The 21,059-nt window shown below is 39.1% G+C and overlaps 1 protein-coding gene across 5 annotated transcripts in view; it reads left to right on the top strand.

The window, feature by feature from the left end:
• Nucleotides 1-21,059, top strand: part of Fgf12 (fibroblast growth factor 12) — a 595,461-nt gene that overhangs the window by 354,605 nt on the left and 219,797 nt on the right. For 4 of the 5 annotated variants that reach the window (NM_010199.4, NM_001276419.2, NM_001357064.1 and 1 more), the window contains one exon: nt 251-361. In NM_010199.4, the coding sequence (NP_034329.1) occupies nt 251-361 (111 nt within the window). Of the gene's footprint in view, nt 1-250; nt 1,695-21,059 lie in introns of those variants that run through there. The other variant, NM_001276420.1, reaches the window with a different exon arrangement.

Genomic DNA, 21,059 nt, shown 5'->3' with positions numbered 1-21,059 from the left:
ATTTCTAACTATAATTAGCTTTAATATTTTCTTACATGTGGTGTGTTGTTTCAAAGTATTATGGCTCTGCCTCTAGGAAGGAGAAGAGCACAGCTATTACACTAAACTGACCCCTTTCCAAATGCTAATTTCAATATTTATGACACGGGCATTTATGCATTTAGTTACAGAATGTATTTAACAACTTGCAAGTGTGCACTTTTATAAACAAAATAAAAAAAGCAAATAATTATTTCATCTTGTCTTGCAGAACCCCAGCTGAAAGGGATTGTGACAAGGTTATTCAGCCAGCAGGGATATTTCCTGCAGATGCATCCAGATGGTACCATTGATGGGACCAAGGACGAAAACAGCGACTACAGTAAGGAACGCCAGCTACTTGCAATGCAGTGCAAATAGAATGCCTGGCCCAACACAGCCATGCGGCTGTTTGGACTACTTGATGATCAGTGAGCTAGACTTTTCCCTTTTCCCTCCTTGCAGCTTTATTCTCGTATACTCTACAGAAAAAAAAAAAGAGAGAAAATAAAATCACTATATCAGAGAGGCTATGCACTCAATGAGAAGGTAGGAGCCTTGAAAGATGTCCAGTAGTCATTAGATGAGAAGGTTTTTGCACTGGACTGTCTCTTGTTGGAGTGATAAATGTTCACCGAAATAATAAAGGTCTTCCAAGACATGATGGCATTTAACTCTTGGACCCAAGTGATAAATAAGTTATAATTCTCAAAGCCCCAGTTTTTGGTGGAAAACATTACTTCTACAGGCAAACACTGAACACAGTAGACTATTTTATTTAGTTAAGGACAAAATTTCAATATAGCCATGACAAATCACACCATATATAATGTACACACACACACACACACACACACACACACACACACACACACACACATTAGTAAGAAGTTAATAAAGACAGGTAGATAAGATATGGACTTTAAAAACAGCTTTGACATAAAGGTTACAAATATTAAAGATTATTTTAACATCTCCCAGAAATAACCATTAAGCAGCAGAGTGGACAAGTTCAAAAGCACAAATAGTTCATCAAAACACGAGAAATTATATTTGTATTTTTGGAAACTTAAAAAATGTATCAGAGGTAAGACTAGTAACTCTAGTAATTTCCAACTTCCCCGCAATCATACAGGTGCCTCAGGCTAAATTCCTAGTTTTCTACAGTAGTGCGGGGTGCCATATTGTTTTTGTTTATTTTTTATAATTTTGTCTACATTTATTACCGGGTATATAATGTTAGACATATAGTGACTGAACCCAGTGTGGTAGGTGCATGGGTATAATTGAGCCTTAGAGAGAAAAAGCAGAAAGGTCAGGAGTTGAATGTTGATTTTGGCTGAATTCAAGAGCACCCTGAACCACAAGAAACTCTTCCTCAAAAGAGAAAGAAGAGAATCAGAGGCGCATAGTGTATGCCTGTTAAACATCCACCCAATGGTTTGTGATTCAGTCAGATTGAAAATTTCTCTCACTTCAATAGGTAATTTAGGAAATCAGATATTTTATAGAGCTGTAACTCTTAAATTAACAATAACATTTGAGGCAAAAATTCAAAATCCTAAAAGCGCTGAGATGTTCCTGTCCACCCCTTTCGAATTTCCTTTGTTTACTTAATATTGTATGCTACAAAATATGAATTACAATAAAGAAAGACGTTATTATGAAGAATCTCATTCCACTTTCTCTCTGTTCTTGGCAAAGGAGTTGATTACTTTATTGTGGTCTGCACTGTTAATTTGTACTTCTATGAATGCATTTTCTAAGTGGTTCAAGTTTTCAATTCAGGCAAGAAGAATGAAGAGCCCATATCCCCCGAATCTGACTGTTAGCTATTACATCTGCATTTCAATGTCTGATTGGGGGGTCACACTGACAACACAGTCAGGGAAGTGTATAGCTGTGACACTCACTTTAATTATGAGCTACCTTTAGACATCACAAGAGGTGACCAGAGAGGACAATAGCAGCAGCATCTGTTTTCAACACCACCCAAAGGACATTTTTTAAATGGAAAATGGGACCATTTATATCACCTACCCTTGGGGGCATTTTGGAATAGGTTGTGACAAGACTGAGAGAGGTAGAGGAGTACTTTAAAATACTGTCTTCTGGATGGGACATGGCCATGGTGAACATGAACACTCAGCATACATGACCACAAGAGAGGCATCTATCTATCTATCTATCTATCTATCTATCTATCTATCTACACACATACACACACACACACACACACACACACACACACACATATATAATATAATTCATGCATACAATAAAAACATGTATCATCAAAATGCCTTATTCATATGTACTGCACACATGGAGGAAAACTGATTATGTGTTCTATCAAATGCTTATAGAAATGATTTAAACTCACAAATTCATACCATTGTTTTTAAGTTAGATGACCTACGGTGCATACATTTCAATAAATTGAAGACAATTGAAGAGTATAAAATCTAAAGATTACTATAAATTCACTTGGATATTAGAATAAAGGTTAATTTAGAAGTTCAATATATTTCAACTGTTTGTTCAAGAAGAAACTCTGCTTTCCTTGATTATCAGGCATAATAATGTCTCCCAATTTGACTTTGCTTAGTTAAAAATGATCTACTGTAGCCATATATTGGGTTTTGAATGAGCGAGCTTATTTGGTATATATCAAGCCAAAATAAAATAATAAATATCAAGTGGTAATTATATAGATAGACAGACAAATAGACAGATATATAGGTAGCAAAATATCAGAGAAATACCAAGTAGAAATCAAGCAGGAAGGCCCCACTGAGGTAATCAGTTAAGGTTGTATGGAGAGTAACTTTCTGACAGAGCAGAGGGTCCCCTTGGTTGGGGTTTTCAAATGAAAGGGGAAAAGAGGTTGAGCAGAATACATTTTGAACAATGGAGATACAGGAGTGGTAGGGGAGAGATATTGGTGTTTGTTATATCATACTGTTTGGGGTTGAGTATAAATAGTGTGGTTATGTGAAATTCTCAATAGTAAAAATAAAGTAAAAAAACTAAAAAGAACAGATAGTAATAAGTAGCAACATATAGACATAACACCATCAAATCAGGAGTCATAATATTGCAGAGAAACTGGGACTCTGAGACAGTCAACTTAGGTTCTTGATTGAGTTTTCATTGCATGGATGGATTGTCCAAGACTGAGCTCCAGTTTTCCATAGCCTCTGCAGGACCTTTTACATCACGGGATAAACAATAGCAGCATCTGTCAGAGATGGTCCACCTTCTAGCTCTTCTCAAGGACACGATGCTCACACTCTTCGTCTTCCTTATCTTCTCTCTTCCCCCTCCCAGGGTTGAGAGGGTGCAGCCCATTCCACCACAGGGGCCTTGGAGACACTTTGAGACAAACATGCTTGGGCTTTGAAATTGAGGAACAATTTCACTTCCAGAACTAGCTTCTCTGTGCATTCAAGCAACATGTGAAAGTTTACTAACATATTGTATATTGCATATACAGTTTAAAAATAGCTTCCCCCCCCCTCTGTTCAACTGTATGCTTAAACCACTCTTCATATTGCCTGACATGGTTTAAGCTTTTTAAAAGCTCCATGATGCCAAGATGTGGATCTTGCCTTAAACACATAAGTCTTTGGGGGTTATTTCTGATACAAAACAGCATCCACTTTACTCCTAGTCTTAAGTTTCGTGGTTATGTAGCATATATGTTGTTGTTACTTTATTATTTTTATCTTATATACCAAAACATACTCCTTTATTTTATTTACAGAAGTCTGTCATGCATAGTAGACATTCACTAGGAGATGGGTGGATGGATGGATGGATGGATGGATGGATGGATGGATGGATGGATGGAAAAGTGGGGTAGTTGGGTGGGTAGATGGCTGGCTGGATGTGTGGGTGGTTGAGTGAGTGTATGGATGGATGGGTGGGTGTCTGGGTGCCTACCTGGATGAATGGCTGCTGGCTGGATATATGGATGAATGAGTGGGTGGGTAGGTGGGTGTATGGATGGATGGGTAAGAAGATGGATGGATAGGTGAATGGTAAACAGGTTTTCCAGTGGTTGGCTGAATACTTCTCCCACAAAGGTTTACATTGTATTTCTTTAAAGTTTTATTTTATTCTATTATTTTGTGTGTATGAGTGCTTTGCCTACATGTATGTCTGTGTTCAATATGCATGCACTGTCCTCAGAAGCCAGAAGAGGGTGGTGAATCCCTGGAACTGGAGTTACAGATAGCTGGGTCCTGAGGATGGAATACACTCCCTCTGGAAGAGCAGCCAGTGTTCTTAGCCACTGAGCCATTGGTCTAGCCCCACCTTTGTTTTTCAAAATAACTTTAGACTTTAGGAAAATTAAAGTGGTTGTAGCATGCACCTTTGTACTCACCAAGCTTTCTCTAATACCAAAGTTTCATATAACAGCAGAGCAATTATCAAAACCAGAAAAATATGCACCCTTACAATACTGTTTACTGGGTTACAATGTTTATATAGATTTCACCTTTTCAACTAATGAACTTTCTCCTAATCTCCTCCTTCCACATATTTTAATAAAATGCTTCAAATGAAATATTAATTTTATATCTTTTCATAAGTGAAGATTAAGTCTAAATAGTACCTGAGAGATATTTAAATTCCATTCATGCTTATTAGTAGAAAAAAAAAGACAAGTCTTTAAGTTGCTAACATGACTGTTCTTTCTCCACTCTGTGTGGGTGTCTAGTAAAGCCAGTTGATTGTTTGAAAAAATAAAACATCTTGTTACTATTAGCATCTGCCAGAAATTTTTGTTTGGTTCATAGACATCATTAGGTTCAAACCAACTTTATCAGTACATCTTCAGAGAACTGATGGGCACCTGCTCTTTTGTTCATGGAGAAAAGACTAATTATATGTAATTAAGTACAAAGCAAATGGTTTTTTTTTTCTTTCTGCAGTAGCAGATAAGAATCGCTAAAAATGTAATGATAACGAAAATGCAGGGCTGTGTTGGAACACTACTACAAAAAAGAGACAATTGCAGCTTGGAGAATATTAATAGAAATATTTTACATAGAATTTAAAAGCCCATTATTCTGTTCCATAAGTTATCATAGTGGATGAATTTGAAGAGGTTAAAATGATGGAAAGAAAATAATGATGATATTGCAACCAATGCATTGTTCTCATTTTGCTGAAAAACACACAGAGTACCCTCTGACTGTGAGGTGAGCAGCATGCTAAGTGAGTGTCATTGTAATGATAGAGAGTGGGGCTCATGCTTTACCCACCTGGAAAGAGGGGAGAAGGTGATGGAAAGCCCTTTGGTGGGTCAGGGAGAGGCAAGTGCTCAAAACAGTCTTGGAGTGAGCCTTCTGGGGTCTCCTTCAGTCCTTTCTTTCCAGCATTATTGTGTGAAGGAAATACAAGTGTCCCTGGACCACATTATGAAGGCATAGGAGCACTTGCAGCAGAGAAAATGTCCAAAGTGCCAGGAGCAGCAGGATTAACCCTGTACCTAGATGGTCTTGCTGCATAGTTGCATGTGGGATGTGAACCATTCCACAGGTACAGGCATGCAAAACCGCTGGATAGGTCATTGAAGATAAAGCAAACTCACTCAGGACTCAGGTCTAACCACCAGCAAAACAAGGTTGTGATAGAAATGAGAGAATTGCCACTTTTCAGTTCCTGCTGGTGTCACTGCTGTTTTACCAAGCAAAGCCCTCTTGATAAGACTTGTTAAGATAACAATAGACTCAATCTCACTCCCTTTCCTTCTCCCTCACTTTAGAGCATCCAGGTTGAGGGAAATCCAGTTCTCTGAGCCCTTCCCAAATCTATCACAAACTCCAGTCTGTCTTTTCTTCCATTTTCTTGGGCAGACTCGGAAGTTTTATGGTGGTACACAACTTTGGTGCTTGCTATAGAGTTATTAAACTCAAATTTGTTAACATATGGATATGTTTCTGATATTCCTTGAAGGGAAGACATTGACACTGTCCAAGAGATGTTCTCTGTAGCCCATTCTCCTCCAACTGGACACAATCTTGCTATTTTTTTCCTGCTGTGTTCTCTGACTGTTCCTCACTTGCCTTTCAGTTCACTTACTACCTTATCATCTTTTAAAATTAAGAATATATATTTGACATCTTAATTTTTCATATTAATACGCGTTTCACTGGAATAATTTAGACAGCTAATTTGTGGGCTAAAGAATTGGCTCAGCATGGTGAGCGGTGGTGACACACACCTTTAATCCTAGTACTTGGGAGGTGGAGGCAGGTACATCTCTGTGAATTTGAAGACAGACAGCCTAGTCTCTAGAGCTAGTTCTTGGACAGCCAGGGCTACAGAGAGAAATCCTGTCTCAACCAAAACCAGAATTGTCTCTGGGTGTAAATCATTTGTTGTGAAAGCCCGAGGTCCTGTTTCCATCCTCAGAATCCCATGAACAAGTGGGAAGGAATAGCATCTGTACACATCTGTAATGCACACATGCATACAAACTCACACACACACACACACACACACACACACACACACACATGTATACATACCCAGATGCATACACACTCACATACATGCATGCAAACACACACACACACACACACACACACACACACACACACACACATGTATATATACACTCACACAAACATGCATGCACACATACATACAAACTTGTATACACATTCATGCATACTCACACAGATGTATACACTCTCACATGAACACACACACACACACACGTACACACTTACACACATACTCACACACACATGATACCTAGACCAAAAAAATCAGTTCTTTTGTTTGTTTTAATAATGCAAATTTCAGGGGTTTTACAGCTAACATAATTAATTTACACCCCTTAATTCTGTTTTTAACATTTCACATTTCTCTGTCATAAATACAATTATAGTTTTTTAGATCAAATCAAGTTTTAACTTTATTATGATAATTTTCTTGTAAAGAAACATAATTCAAAATGGCCTATATCTGACTTTTTTTTCAGAAATCTAATTGTAAATGTAAAATTTTAGTCATGGTTATGTTTTTCTATACAATACCAAGCATATGATGTTTTGATACCACAAGTCACAAGCATATAGATATAGCCAACGCCAGCAGGCGCTCATCCTGCTCAACTATGAACAGAAACACGAACCAAATGGTTGCTCAGGGGAAACCTGTCAAGGCATTCTTGTGCATCTAGTTACAAGGCTATACGCTGCCTCTAAAGCCATGAAGACATTATCACCCTCCCTAATGATGGGCCTTTTTGGTCCAGACCTTCCTCGTTCACCTGCTGGAGCACATTTGCTACAGTTCTTGACATGGAAAAGCTATACCACATCTAATTTTGTTTTCTAAAGCCATCTGTATTCGAGGACTATGTCATTATTTCTTATGAAATTATACCTGTAGGCTAAGTCGAAAGAGAGTAAGTGGGTGCATTATCCTTGCGGGTATCCATCCTCAAGCAAAGCTTTTATCCCTCTAAGTGGCACTATGGCACGTGCAGGGCTGTCACTCTTCTGGGGCTGTTACTTCTTTGCAGCATAATCAGCCATGACCCTTAGCTTGTAAATTCATGTACTTGATTGGATATTTTATTAGAAAGGAAAGAACTTTGCAATCTGATTTGGAGATTCAGAGGCTAGTTCTGGTGTGTTTAAAACAATGTGTATTTTTGTTGTTATTGCCATCGCCTCAATACAATATTTGTGGAAAGCTAGAACAAGACCCATGTATTCCCTTGAATAGTTTAGCTCCTTAGATCTATCACAAGGAATAACTCCCCTGGCTCCTTTAGCCTGTATCTGTCACTTTATTCTTGACAGAATATTTCTTTTTGATGGGGAGATCTTGCTCCAAGGAAACAGTTTGTTCAGAAGAGCAAAACATGAACCCGTGAAATTGTGCTCTTGTTTATAAGTGTATTAATAGGTAGGATACACTGGTTTAGAATCTTTAAAATACTATTTAACCAAGTGGATTCCTAAAAGCTGGTGAGGACTGAGTTGTCTTTAGTCCTTTCCTGGATCCATGAGCTAACTGATGCGCGGCCTTGGGTTAGTCACATGAACTCTCTCCCATTTATGTAAGTTCAGTTGTACCAAATGAGAGGGGCAAATACTCTCATAAAGTATTGATGCTCTTTTCTTCCCTATTGGCACAGAAATAAATGTGTGCTAAGTAATTTTTTATCACTTCCTTTTTATTTCCTCTGAGAAGTATACCACAACTAAATAAGAAGTTATCAGTTTACAAATCACTGCATTGTATTGTCAAGACACGTGTAAAGACGTGCATGTCATGGAGCTAGAATTTGCACCTGGGATCTAGGGCTGAACATGACTGTGTGTCCCCTGTGGCCAGTTATTTAACTCCTCTATGTATCTAGTTCATCTGTTCATTAAATGAGAATATACTAGTACTTAGATTTCAGGGATTTTGCATCAATTATAGTACCTAGAACACAGTGGCTCTTAATAAAGCCAATCTATTATTGTTATCTGTCTTTAGATCTAGAGAGCATGTTTTCTTTGACCGTTTTGGGGGAGGGATTGTAAGCAGCTCATAGACAGTGGCAATTTAGCAGAAGTAGAATTCTTCACGATGGCTGCTGTTATATGAAACAGTTTGACGTGTTTACACAGGAGATTATGGAATAATAGTCTAATAGTTTAGAAAATGTGCATCATCAGCATCATGTGAGGACTTTGTAGAAACATGTATCTTGCAGCTCAACTTTAGACAGATCTGTAATCAAACATAATTTGGAAAAATAACAAAGGACTTAATAGTGTAAGGAAAAGTGTATACTACACAGTCTATGCTTTTGAGGTTTTTACATACTAATTCTGTTTTCTTAGGAAATCATTAATTTTATTCATCTGGTAGAATGGTTAGTCTATCTACTTGAAAAGATCTAGAATTACCCAGAAGATGGGCCTCTGGCCATGCATCTGGGGAATTATCTTGATTATGTTAATTGAGGTAAAATGACCCAACCACCTTGGGTTGCACCATTCCTCTTGCTGAGCTCTTAGACTGTAGATGGAAGACGGAAACAGAGCAGCAGCTTGTGTTCAGCCCTCAATACTATCTGATTATGAATGTGGTATGACCAGCTGTTTTAAGCTCTGGCTGCTTTGATTTCCCTGTCATGATGGACCCTTAAACTGTGCATCAGAGTAAGCTGTTTCTCCCTTAAATTGTTCTTGTCAAGGTGTTTTGTCACAGCAAATTAAAGTAAGGAAAGCACCACCCGATGAGTCACCCTAATCCCAGCAGAATGTCTCAGCCCTTACACTCTGTCTGTGGTAGGCTGCCTCCATGCATGCTCAGCACCTGCTCCCTGTCATAAAATCCTCACTTCTGCTACCTGCGAGCCCTATGCATCCTATAGCTATACAGATCACATTATGCTCAACTGATAGCTGCATCTGTGTTTCCATGTCCGAGTACCACCTCCTAGTTTGTCCTAGGAAGCAACGAAACATGTTGCATCATCCCAGACCTCAGGGACACATGCTTTCACTGGCTTACTCCAAGTGAAAACAGTTGAACTGAACGGATCTCAGCCAAGGGCACATCTACTTTTCCTTATTCCCCTTCCACCTTCTTGAGTTGTGAAGACCTTCAAGTCCAGGATAGCTGTGGCTTTCTGTCAGTGTTTGTAAAAATAACCATGTTCAAACAATAAGGCACCGCTTACACCTGCTCTCCATCACCCACGGAAAGACAAGGCTGCTTGCACAGAGGGTCAGCTCACTCGGCTTTCCCCTGCTGAATCCTTAACATTGTATTTTCTGTAAAATGATGTGTTTGTAAAAGACATGCTCAAAACCAGAAACTTTTTAAGTTTGTAAGCTGACAATGACTATTTTTAACTCTGGAAATACTGTTAAAAGGAAAAAAGGCAGAGGTGTAAGACGCAGCAGCACAGGTTTCGTACTGAACTTAAGAACAGTGATGACATTCCCTTCTACCTTAAACCAGTACACAGAGCTAAAGCAGGCACCTCTTGTTCTTGAATTTCCCAGTTGTTCCCTAGCTAATCATTTTATCCAAGGTTTCAGCCTCACCCATCTTCCATGGTCAGAGACCTAGTAAAGGCAAAATAGAAGAAAAACTCACTCCTGTTCAACTCCCCCCCCCCCCCCCCGCACAGCCCTAAGAAGCAAGCATAAGTTTGACTGGTAAGATTTGGTATAAGCCAACCTCCTGCTTTAGAGTTTCTGTGCCCCTGTTCTCTGTCTTCTTAAAAGCGACGTCACTGTTCCTCAGATTTTCTTGGGGAGATGTGAACAAAAGTCCATTTACCATTGATAGGATGCCAACAAGAAGTCAACTTTTCCACCCAACTCTAGCTTGTGTAACTAATAACTTATTGTGGTTACTTACATGAGCATGGTTCAGGGGCTGCTTATAGAAGCAGGAGCCAGTGGTTTCCTGTGGGGTTGGGGGAGCAGGAGTGACCCAAATACAGCTGTATCACTAAGGAGCCCACCCCAGACGGAATAGCAAGGCATGAAAGCTGTATCCAGGGAGCTCCTTGATCACTTTGTAGGCATCTCCACTAAAGAGTAGTCTCTCCCCAACACCAGCAATTGTTTACTGGTTATATAACTTTGTGCCACAAACTTGTGGATCTGTGGGTTTCTGCTCTTTTCACATCTTACAAGTGCTTCCTCTGGAGTGGAATGGTTTAGTTTAGGGAAAGTAGATAAAAACAATGGAATATGAAACTTTGATGCAATCTGGGGCATTTCTTTTATGGGAGGTTAAAATTATCACTTCTTGGTCCTTGGTGATTAATAATTTGGGCAGGGAAATACCAATGTTTCTAGTGCTACCCCCCAAGAGCTCTGTCTCTAGTTGCATGTGTAGCAGAAGATGGCCTAATCGGCCATCAATGGGAGGAGAGACCCTTGGTCTTGTGAAGATCATATGCCCCAGTAAGGGGGAATACCAGGGCCAGGAAGCAGGGGTGGGTGGGTTGGGGAGCAGAGCAGGGGGAGGGTGTAGGGGGCTTTGGGGATAGCATTTGAAATGTAAATGAAGAAAATATCTAATAAAAAAGAATAAATTAGGTAGCATACATTGAAAAAATGAAAGAACATAGCTCCTGTCCTTTCATAGATTCTAACTCTTGATTTTCAATATTGCTGTACAATAGAATAACCTGTAGAGTTAAAGAGTATTGATTTTTTTCTGTCACAGAGATTTTTATTTAGTTGATATAGCTGTGATGTAGGCATCAGAATTTAAAAACAAACAAACAAAAAAAACAACAATAACAAACCATCAAAATTCCCTAGAATTCTGTGATATACTGTGGGTTGTGAACCAATGGTCTATACTCATCTCTGGAACTTCACTTTTGAGGTTTGTGTTCCAAATTTGCATTATTTTATTGTACAACTTCATGCAAACGTTTTAATTAGCTTAAAGTACAGAGGTATCATCACAATCTTTCCTGGAAGTTTTTACAATATTTTATTTTAAAAAGTAGTTTATTAAGCTGGAAATGTTGGGATTGTAGAACAAGTGATCTTTCTATGGGCCTAACAGGTGTCACTAACATCCCACAACCTTCATTTTGCCTGTGTTCAGATGCCTTCCTCCAGGGATTGACTGTTACCATGGCTGTCATATGGGCACCCCATTTTCATCCATACCAATGGACTGATGACTAACAGCCTTTGGGTCAAGGAGCTACACAAAAGAATTGGATATATTTCCTTCCAGTTCTCAGAGCAGTAGAGGAGTTTGGACTTGCATTTAAAAATAAAACTTGATGTAAGATACTTCTGGTACTATGGGGTGATCAGGCAAATCATGAGGTTTTAGAGATCAGAGATCCCTCAAAGCCATGGACTCAGACAAGGTTAGTTTTAAATTGAATCTTGAAGACTAGGAATAGGACACATAATCTAAGATTAGAAAAATTGAGTTTCAGATAAGGAAGCAGGAAATCACTTGGTGGAGAAAGCGTCTGCCATGTTGGAGAAAAATGAGTTGACTGGTTTGGAAAGAGATTGTGTGGAAGAGGTGCTGAGTCATGTTTCAGACATTGGGGGGCATGGGGGAGGGTCATGTCGCTGTTGTGGGAAATAGAGTCAGGGAAAGTTACTGATAATTTCAGGTGGTTTGAGAATGTTTGGAAACATTCCAGTCACCTTTTACAGTAGAGAGGCGTCAAGGCAAAGCTTTTAGCTAGAGAATGATAAAAGGAAGTAATCAGTCTTACGTTTTAAAATCATTCTTAATACCACCATTTCTAAAAGAATTTAACACGTTGTATTTATTTCTGTGGCACTCATTATAGTTTCAGAGTGAGGCAGACATTTTTTGCATGGTAACGTGTTAATGAGGCTCACAGTCTAGTTGTAGAAAGTGTAAACTAGTTTGCTCAAGTCAGATGTTTTGTACTTTCTCTATGCAATTGTATAGGAAATAAATTATATTTGGATAGGTAGAGTATTTCAGGAGTATTTCACACTTCTAATATTGCTACTATTGTCTGTTTTCCTCATTATTTTTATAACTATTAGGATTCTAATTGCTTAACGTGTCTCTTATTTAAGAATAACAGTCTCACTGGAGCCCTGGGATTTAGATTTCAAATCAGCTCATTTGTTGGCTGCCTTTATGATCCTGGGAAATCTACATTTTTACACATCAACTTTCTTTCTGGTTTCTAAAGATGGACACACAGAACACAGATGGAATTAATTTATAATATTTTTATGATATTTCAAACTAACTGTCACAATAACAAGGGTCACACCTTTCTTTTTCACCACTCTGTCCTAAGTTGCTCAGTGTCTGGAATAGGCACACTGCATTAATGAGTAAGCCTAACAGGAAATAATTTCAATATGGCTGCAGCATAGAGTGGAAGATTTGTGGGAGATATAATTGTAAAAGCTCTACAGCGTGAAAAGACTCTTGGATGCTTCGCCTCGTCCATTGATCTTGTGGACTGACAACCTGTGCTGTTCATTGAATTCTCCAAGTGGACTGGGAGACACGTCTTCTGTGTAAGACAAATTGGCTGCTGAGGAAGAGTGATGACAGGCATTTGCTTCCATTATCGATAGTGAAGTGCTTCATTTTTCATCTGAAAAGGTGAAAAAAAGACTCACATTGAATTGACTTGTTAATTATGCAGGGTTTTTCCAACATCTCTGGAGTATCATGGAGAACATGATGTGGTAGTCTCATCATTACAAAACCAAAGGCAGGCCCCTTTTTAGTGCTCAGGTGTGTACATATTTGCTAGTTTTTGTGTCAAAGAAAGAGACTGCCATGTTGCTCATTTTTACCAAGCTGGAAATCCACATTCTGTGTTGCCAGGAAATGGCTTAGAAGAGAAATCTCAGTCTCTAAGCCCCAAGGCCACTAATCAGTTCCATAAGTCAATAAATTCATAGGGGAAACTAAATCAGCTGGTGTGATTATTTGGCCAGTTGTTTATAAAGCAGGGCACCAGACTGGATGCATTGAGTCAGCACAGTCTAAAGTATGTTGACTCCACAGTCTTATGTAGGATGTTATTTAAACTATATGTTGTTTGGACTTCCTGGATTTGCATTTGTGTAAGGTGAAACCCAAAGCTTATCCTATCCCAGGATATCTTAAGAAAGCCAAGTTAAAACATGGAGTGGTGATCATCCAGCCCTGCTACCTCTAAATTTCCATATTTAGAGACAAGAAAATAACAAACTTGTAACCATTTGGCTTTTCTATGTCTGCCAGTTCTCAATTAAAAACATGGAGGCTTATTTTTTTATGAATTAATGTCTAGGACTTAAGCTAGGCTTGTTCCCTAACTATATCATAACTCAACTAACCTATTTAGACTATTCTATATCTATCACATGTGGCTGGTTACCTCTTCTCAGTTTCTTACATCTGACTTCCTCCACATCTTGGTATCAAATATCCTGCCTATGAATCTTTACAAAATTCCTATCTCTTCACACAAGTCCCACCTATTCTCTTCATCCATGCTATTGGATGTTCAGCTCTTTATTGACAACTGATGCTTTTACACAGTGCACAAGAAGTTGTCTCAACACAAACCCAATCAACATGCTAATGATGTTTTGTGTTTAACTTGATAAATTTAGATCTGGCTTATTTCTATTTTATTATCTTAATTTATCTTCATAAAAACTCAATGAACTCTGTAGACTAAAGAGCAAAGAATCCTTGTCACCAAGATCTTAACTCCCATGCTCATGGATTGGCAGGATCAACATTGTAAAAATGGCTATCTTGCCAAAAGCAATCTACAGATTCAATGCAATCCCCATCAAAATTCCAACTCAATTCTTCAACGAATTAGAAAGGGCAATCTGCAAATTCATCTGGAATAACAAAAAAACTAGGATAGCAAAAACTCTTCTCAAGGATAAAAGAACCTCTGGTGGAATCACCATGCCTGACCTAAAGCTGTACTACAGAGCAATTGTGATAAAAACTGCATGGTACTGGTATTGTGACAGAAAAGTAGACGAATGGAATAGAATTGAAGACCCAGAAATGAACCCACACACCTATGGTCACTTGATCTTCGACAAGGGAGCTAAAACCATCCAGTGGAAGAAAGACAGCATTTCAACAAATGGTGCTGGCACAACTGGTGGTTATCATGTAGAAGAATGTGAATTGATCCATTCCTATCTCCTTGTAATAAGGTCAAATCTAAGTGGATCAAGGAGCTCCACATAAAACCAGAGACACTGAAACTTATAGAGGAGAAAGTGGGGAAAAGCCTTGAAGATATGGGCACAGGGGAAAAAATTCCTGAATAGAACAGCAATGGCTTGTGCTGTAAGATCACGAATTGACAAATGGGACCTCATGAAACTGCAAAGTTTCTGTAAGGCAAAAGACACCGTCAATGAGACAAAAAGGCCACCAACAGATTGGGAAAGGATCTTTACCTATCCTAAATCAGATAGAGGACTAATATCCAATATATATAAAGAATTAAAGAAGGTGGACTCCAGAAAATCAAATAACCCCATTAAAAAATGGGCTCAGAGCTAAACAAAGAATTCTCACCTGAGGAATACCGAATGGCTGAGAAGCACCTAAAAATGTTCAGCATCTTTAATCATCAGGGAAATGCAAATCAAAACTACCCTGAGATTCTATCTCACACCAGTCAGAATGGCTAAGATCAAAAATTCAGGTGACAGCAGATGCTGGCGAGGATGTGGAGAAAGAGGAACACTCCTCCATTGTTGGTGGGATTGCAAGCTTGTACAACCACTCTGGAAATCAGTCTGGCGGTTTCTCAGAAAATTGGACATGATATTACCGGAGGATCCCGCAATACCTCTCCTGAGCATATATCCAGAAGATGTTCCAACTAGTAAGAAAGAAACATGCTCTACTATGTTCATAGCAGCCTTATTTGTAATATCCAGAAGCTGGAAAGAACCCAGATGCCCCTCAACAGAGGAATGGATACAAAAAATGTGGTACATTTACAAAATGGAGTACTACTCAGCTATTAAAAAGAATGAATTTATGAAATTCCTAGCCAAATGGTTGGACCTGGAGGGCATTATCCTAAGTGAGGTAACCCAATCACAAAAGAACTCAAATGAAATGTACTCACTGATAAGTGGATATTAGCCCAGAAACTTAGAATACCCAAGATATAAGTTACAATTTGCAAAACACGTGAAACTCAAGAAGAACGAAGACCAAAGTGCGGACACTTTGCCCCTTCTTAGAATTGGGAACAAAACACCCGTGGAAGGAGTTACAGAGACAAAGTTTGGAGCTGAGATAAAAGGATGGACCATGTAGAGACTGCCATATCCAGGGATCTATCCCATAATCAGCCTCCAAACGCTGACACCATTGCATACACTAGCAAGATTTTATCGAAAGGACCCAGATGTAGCTGTCTCTTGTGAGACTATGCCGGGGCCTAGCAAACACAGAAGTGGATGCTCACAGTCAGCTAATGGATGGATCACAGGGCCCCCAATGGAGGAGCTAGAGAAAATACCAAAGGAGCTAAAGGTATCTGCAACCCTATAGGTAGAACAACATTATGAACTAACCAGAACCCCTGAGCTCTTGACTCTAGCTGCATATGAAACAAAAGATGGCCTAGTCGGCCATCACTGGAAAGAGAGGCCCATTGGACTTGCAAACTTTATATGCCCCAGTACAGGGGAACACCAGGGCCAAAAAGGGGGAGTGGGTGGATAGGGGAGTGGGGGGGAGGGTATGGGGGACTTTTGGGATAGCATTGGAAATGTAAATGAGGAAAATACCTAATTTAAAAAAAAGAAAAAAAATCTGTTAAGTGTAAGGGTAATATCTCAACATGGACCGAGCCTCATTCTGATCTTGTGATCCTCAGTTGAAAACTAAAGGAATAGACCAATCTTATTTGTCTCTTAATTTCCATAAGAAAAAGTGAAAGAATTATTTGGGTTTTGATTGTGCAAGGCATTCTTGATACTACAAAATGAAAAAATAAAAATTTTCAGCACTTAATAGCTTTTTAAAGAAATTACTAAAGTAGCTTGAATTTCAGAAATCAAGCTCACCATTTATGCATATTGTAAAGCATCATGCACACAAATTTATATTAACCATAGCTAGAGTAGTTCAACAGAATGACAGGTATTCTCAAAGGTCATTTCTAAGTAAATGATCTATTTAAGAGATACCAAGATATTCGAAAATAGCAAGCTTACAAAGACACCCAGGCATATATACAAGCATGAAAATGATGTGCAGTAGGTACTGTGTGCAGCGTTAGGATGATGTGTGCAGTGTAGGACGGAGGTGAGGAATGAAAAACCAGTTTAAATGAGTAAGCAAGTCTCACCCTCCTATAATTTACATAATCGCCTTTGCATTATCGAAGGATAGTTTAGACCATCTTTCATTTTGCTGAACATTTAACCATGACATTTTGTTATTGAGAACAGAAAGGTTGCAGAATTGATGAGAGTGATAAATAAAATAAACAATAAAGACAAATATTTCATGACAAAAATATCAATAGAGTGCCTTAAAATATTATTGTAAATACTGCAATTATAAATATTTCAATAGGAGAAAACAACTGGATATCTGTTTGCTTCAGGTTAAGGCTTTGTATCATGGAGCATTTTATTCACACATTAATAAAATATCTTTATTGAAAACAGCTTGAAATCTAGAAAAATATTCTTTTTAAATATTTCCATTCTCTCAGTATCTTCCATTTAGTTTCTATTGGGTCATAAGATTTTTTTTCTCCCTCATTGTTGACTGCAAATCTTCAGCCATTATTTTGAAATACAATTTTTTTTAAATACCTGTTAATCATTACAAGAAACAAGAAACTTGTCCTTATAACTTACTTATGGGGCCAATGAGATGGCTCAGTGGGTACAAATGGCTGCTAACAAGCATGAAAACTGAGCTGCATCTGAGACTCACATGGGGGAGGAGAATACCAATTCCTGTAGTTGCCTTTTAACCTCCATACGGAAGCCTACACATGCACGCTTCCATATGAACATGCGCATGCACACTATATCAAAGATGAAATGTAAAATGCTATCCCTCAGTACCCTGAGTTTGTATCTTTCAGAGGTGATTTTGCAGGGGCCTTGTTTTCTTCTAGTTTCTTCTCTTCGCTTACTCTCTTCCCTTTCTTCTTTGTGATATGTGGATATGTTGCTATATCCTTGTCACTTGAGGCATATGATAAGGAGCTGGATATTAAGTTGAAAGTTGCACGGCATTTTATGAAACATTATCTTTCTACTCCAACATCAGTTTGAAAGATGGGCATGCTAATCTGGATATTCTCACAGAACAGAACTCTAAGGATGAATGTATGTGCGTGTTAAATTAAAGCAACTTTAAAATAGTAGCTACAGAAGAGGCATACCTAAGTGCCTTGCCTCTGTAGCTCTGTGTTCCTTGAGGCCAAAGTACCTCAGCAATTGGAGTAGCCCCACAATAGCTCTCAGTAGGGAGTGAGAACCCAGAGTTGCTCAGTTCCTAGGCTGGGTGTCTCAGCAGGTGGAGTCTTGTGCAAGAAAGCCCTGAAGATTCCTGGAGAGATGCTGATCTTTAACCTACCAGGAAAGCCTGCAAATGCAGTCTTCCACCATCAGAGAAGGAATCACCACCATCATCATCAGCATCATCAGCATCAGCATCATCAGCAGCAGCAGCAGCATCAGCATCATCAGCATCATCATCATAATCATCATCATCATCATCATCATCATCAGCAGCAGCAGCAGCAGCAGCAGCAGCAGCAGCAGCAGCAGCAGGCAAGAAGGAAGATACAGAAAGCAAAGGGCAAAGCGTCCTCCTTCTGCCATACTCACTTATCTGAGCTCTTTTTTTAATATATGAATTTACTATGGTGTTTATGTTTACTGGTTTTTAGACAAGAGTACTTCAATCAATAGCCAAAGTGATACTTCTTAAGAGAAGGTGCAGCCTAAAATCAGGAGGTTCTTCCTTCCTTCCTTCCTTCCTTCCTTCCTTCCTTCCTTCCTTCCTTCCTTCCTTCCTTCCTTCCTTCCTTCCTTCCTTTCTTTCTCTCTCTCTCTCTCTCTTTCTTCCTTCCTTCCTTCCTTTTTTGTTTGTTTGTTTGTTTTTTTTTTCAAGACAGGGTTTCTCTGTGTAGCCCTGACTGTCCTGGAACTCACTCTGTAGACCAGGCTGGCCTCGAACTCAGAAATCCGCCTGCCTCTGCCTCCAGAGTGCTGGGATTAAAGTTGTGCGCCACCATGCCTGCCACCAGGAGGTGCTTTCTACACCAACTCAAAACAACTGGGACAGTTCCTCACTTGAGGCTCTCCACTTAGGTGATTTTATCTGTGGCAAGTTCACATTAAAACTCATCACAACCACCTATAATGTTTTTATGACAATGGATACTAAAATCTCTCCCCTTCCTGGCAACCTTTTACCTCCTTGTGTCCTGACAGAGCACACAGTCGCTCTCTCGCATAAACTCCTGCATTCCATGTTTCACTTCTCGGAATATAGGGACTTTCTCTCTTCTGTTAGATTCCATATTCAAATGTAGTTCGTGTGCAGTAAATATTAGCTTAAATTTCTCTCAAAGAGTCAATTATGGAAAATCTTCCTAGAAAAGATAAGAGTAAGCAAGACAGAGAGTTTTGATACATTTTATTATTATTATTCAGCCAACGTTAGGTAACAGTTTCTTAGCTCAAGGCCATGTTAGGTCCAGTGCCTTTAAGTTAAAGACATGAAAGGACCACCCAAGGAAACTGTACTCACTGGAGGTTGCGTTTGTTGGAGTCACTAATCTGCCCTTTCACGTTCAGGGCATTTGACATGCTGTAAGTGCACAATAGATAGATCTGTATGAGAGTGATGTGTTTCTAAATAAGGCATATTTTGTAGGTATTTACAAAATTCTGTAGACTTTTATTTAAATCACATATAAAAAAACACAAACTGTGACCATGTCACCAAGCAAGAGGTGCCTTAAGCGATTTGTACTTAGGAATGGAGATAGATAGCTAAGTAAATAATTCTAAGGATCATTTCCCACATGCATTAATGAAATACCTGTAGGAAGGGACCTACTATCTCTGATGGGATTCTGCAAGACTCAGGGGATTGTTGAATAAATTAGAGCTTGAAGAATAGAATGATGGGGCTGGAGAGATGGATTAGTGTTAAGAGTGCTTTCTGCTCTTCCAGAGGACCCAAGCTAAGATCCTAGCATCCAATTTGCACAACTCACTGCTATTGGTAACTCTAGATCTATCATCTTCTTTAGGGCTTCTGTAGGTACTGACACATGGTGAGTATTTATCAGTATACAGGCATTCACACACACACACACACACACACACACACACACACACACACACACACACACACACACACACAAATACATACACACACCTTTGAAAGTCAGATGAAAGGAATTATCTGCAATAACCAATTCTATCTACAAACCAAGAGGAAGTTAGGAAATGGAAAGATATATTCTTCTAATTATCTTAGATACAGTGGGTGACAGGTATGAAGTTATAAATGTGGGATGGTGTCAGGTTGTAAGAGATAGAATGGATACAGAAAACGGGGTACATTTACCCAATGGACTACTACTCAGCTATTAAAGACAATGAATTTATGAAATTTTTAGGCAAATGGATATATCTGGAGGATATTATCTTGAGTTAGGTAACCCAATTACATGATATGCACTCACTGATAAGTGGATATTAGCCCAGAAACTTAGAATACCCAAGATACAAATTGCAAAACACATGAAAGAAGAAGGAAGACCAAAGTGTGGATACTCTGTTTCTTCTTAGAATGGGGAACAAAATACCCATGGAAGGAGTTACATAGACAAAGTTCAGAGCTGAGACAGAAGGAAGGACCATCCAGAGACTGCCATACCCGGGGATCCATCCCATAAACAACCACCAAACCCAGACACTATTGCATATGCCAGCAAGATTTTGCTGACAGGACCCTGATATAGCTATTCCTTGTGAGGCTATGCCAGTGTCTGGCAAATCAGAAGTGGATGTTCATAGTTATCTATTGGATGGAACACAGGCCCCCCAATGAAGGAGCTAGAGAAAGTACCCAAGGAGCTAAAAGGGTCTGCAACCCCATAGGAGGAATAACAATATGAACTAGCCAGTACCCCCAGAGCTTGCGTGTCTAGTTGCATATGTCACAAAGGATGGCCTAGTAGGCCATCAATGGGAGGAGAGGCCCTTGGTCTTGCAAAGATTGTATGCCCCAGTATAGGGGAATGCCAGGGCAAGGAAGCGGAAGTGGGTAGGTTGGAGAGCAGGGCGGTTGGAGGGTATAGGGGACTTTCAGAGAGGAAACTAGAAAAGGGGATAGCATTTGAAATGTAAATGAAGAAAATATCTAATTAAAAAAAAAGAAACAGAGACTAGCAAGGAAATGGCATGAGCAGATGCTATGAATCTGAAGAACTTGGTGGAGTCCAGTATCCTAGTTACTGAGGGGCTTAAGGATGAAGA

This window comes from Mus musculus, chromosome 16 (genome assembly GCF_000001635.26).
Source record: "Mus musculus strain C57BL/6J chromosome 16, GRCm38.p6 C57BL/6J".
NCBI lineage: Eukaryota > Metazoa > Chordata > Mammalia > Rodentia > Muridae > Mus > Mus musculus.
Note: the sequence above shows the minus strand (reverse complement) of the source record. Positions and strands in the feature narration are given on the sequence as shown.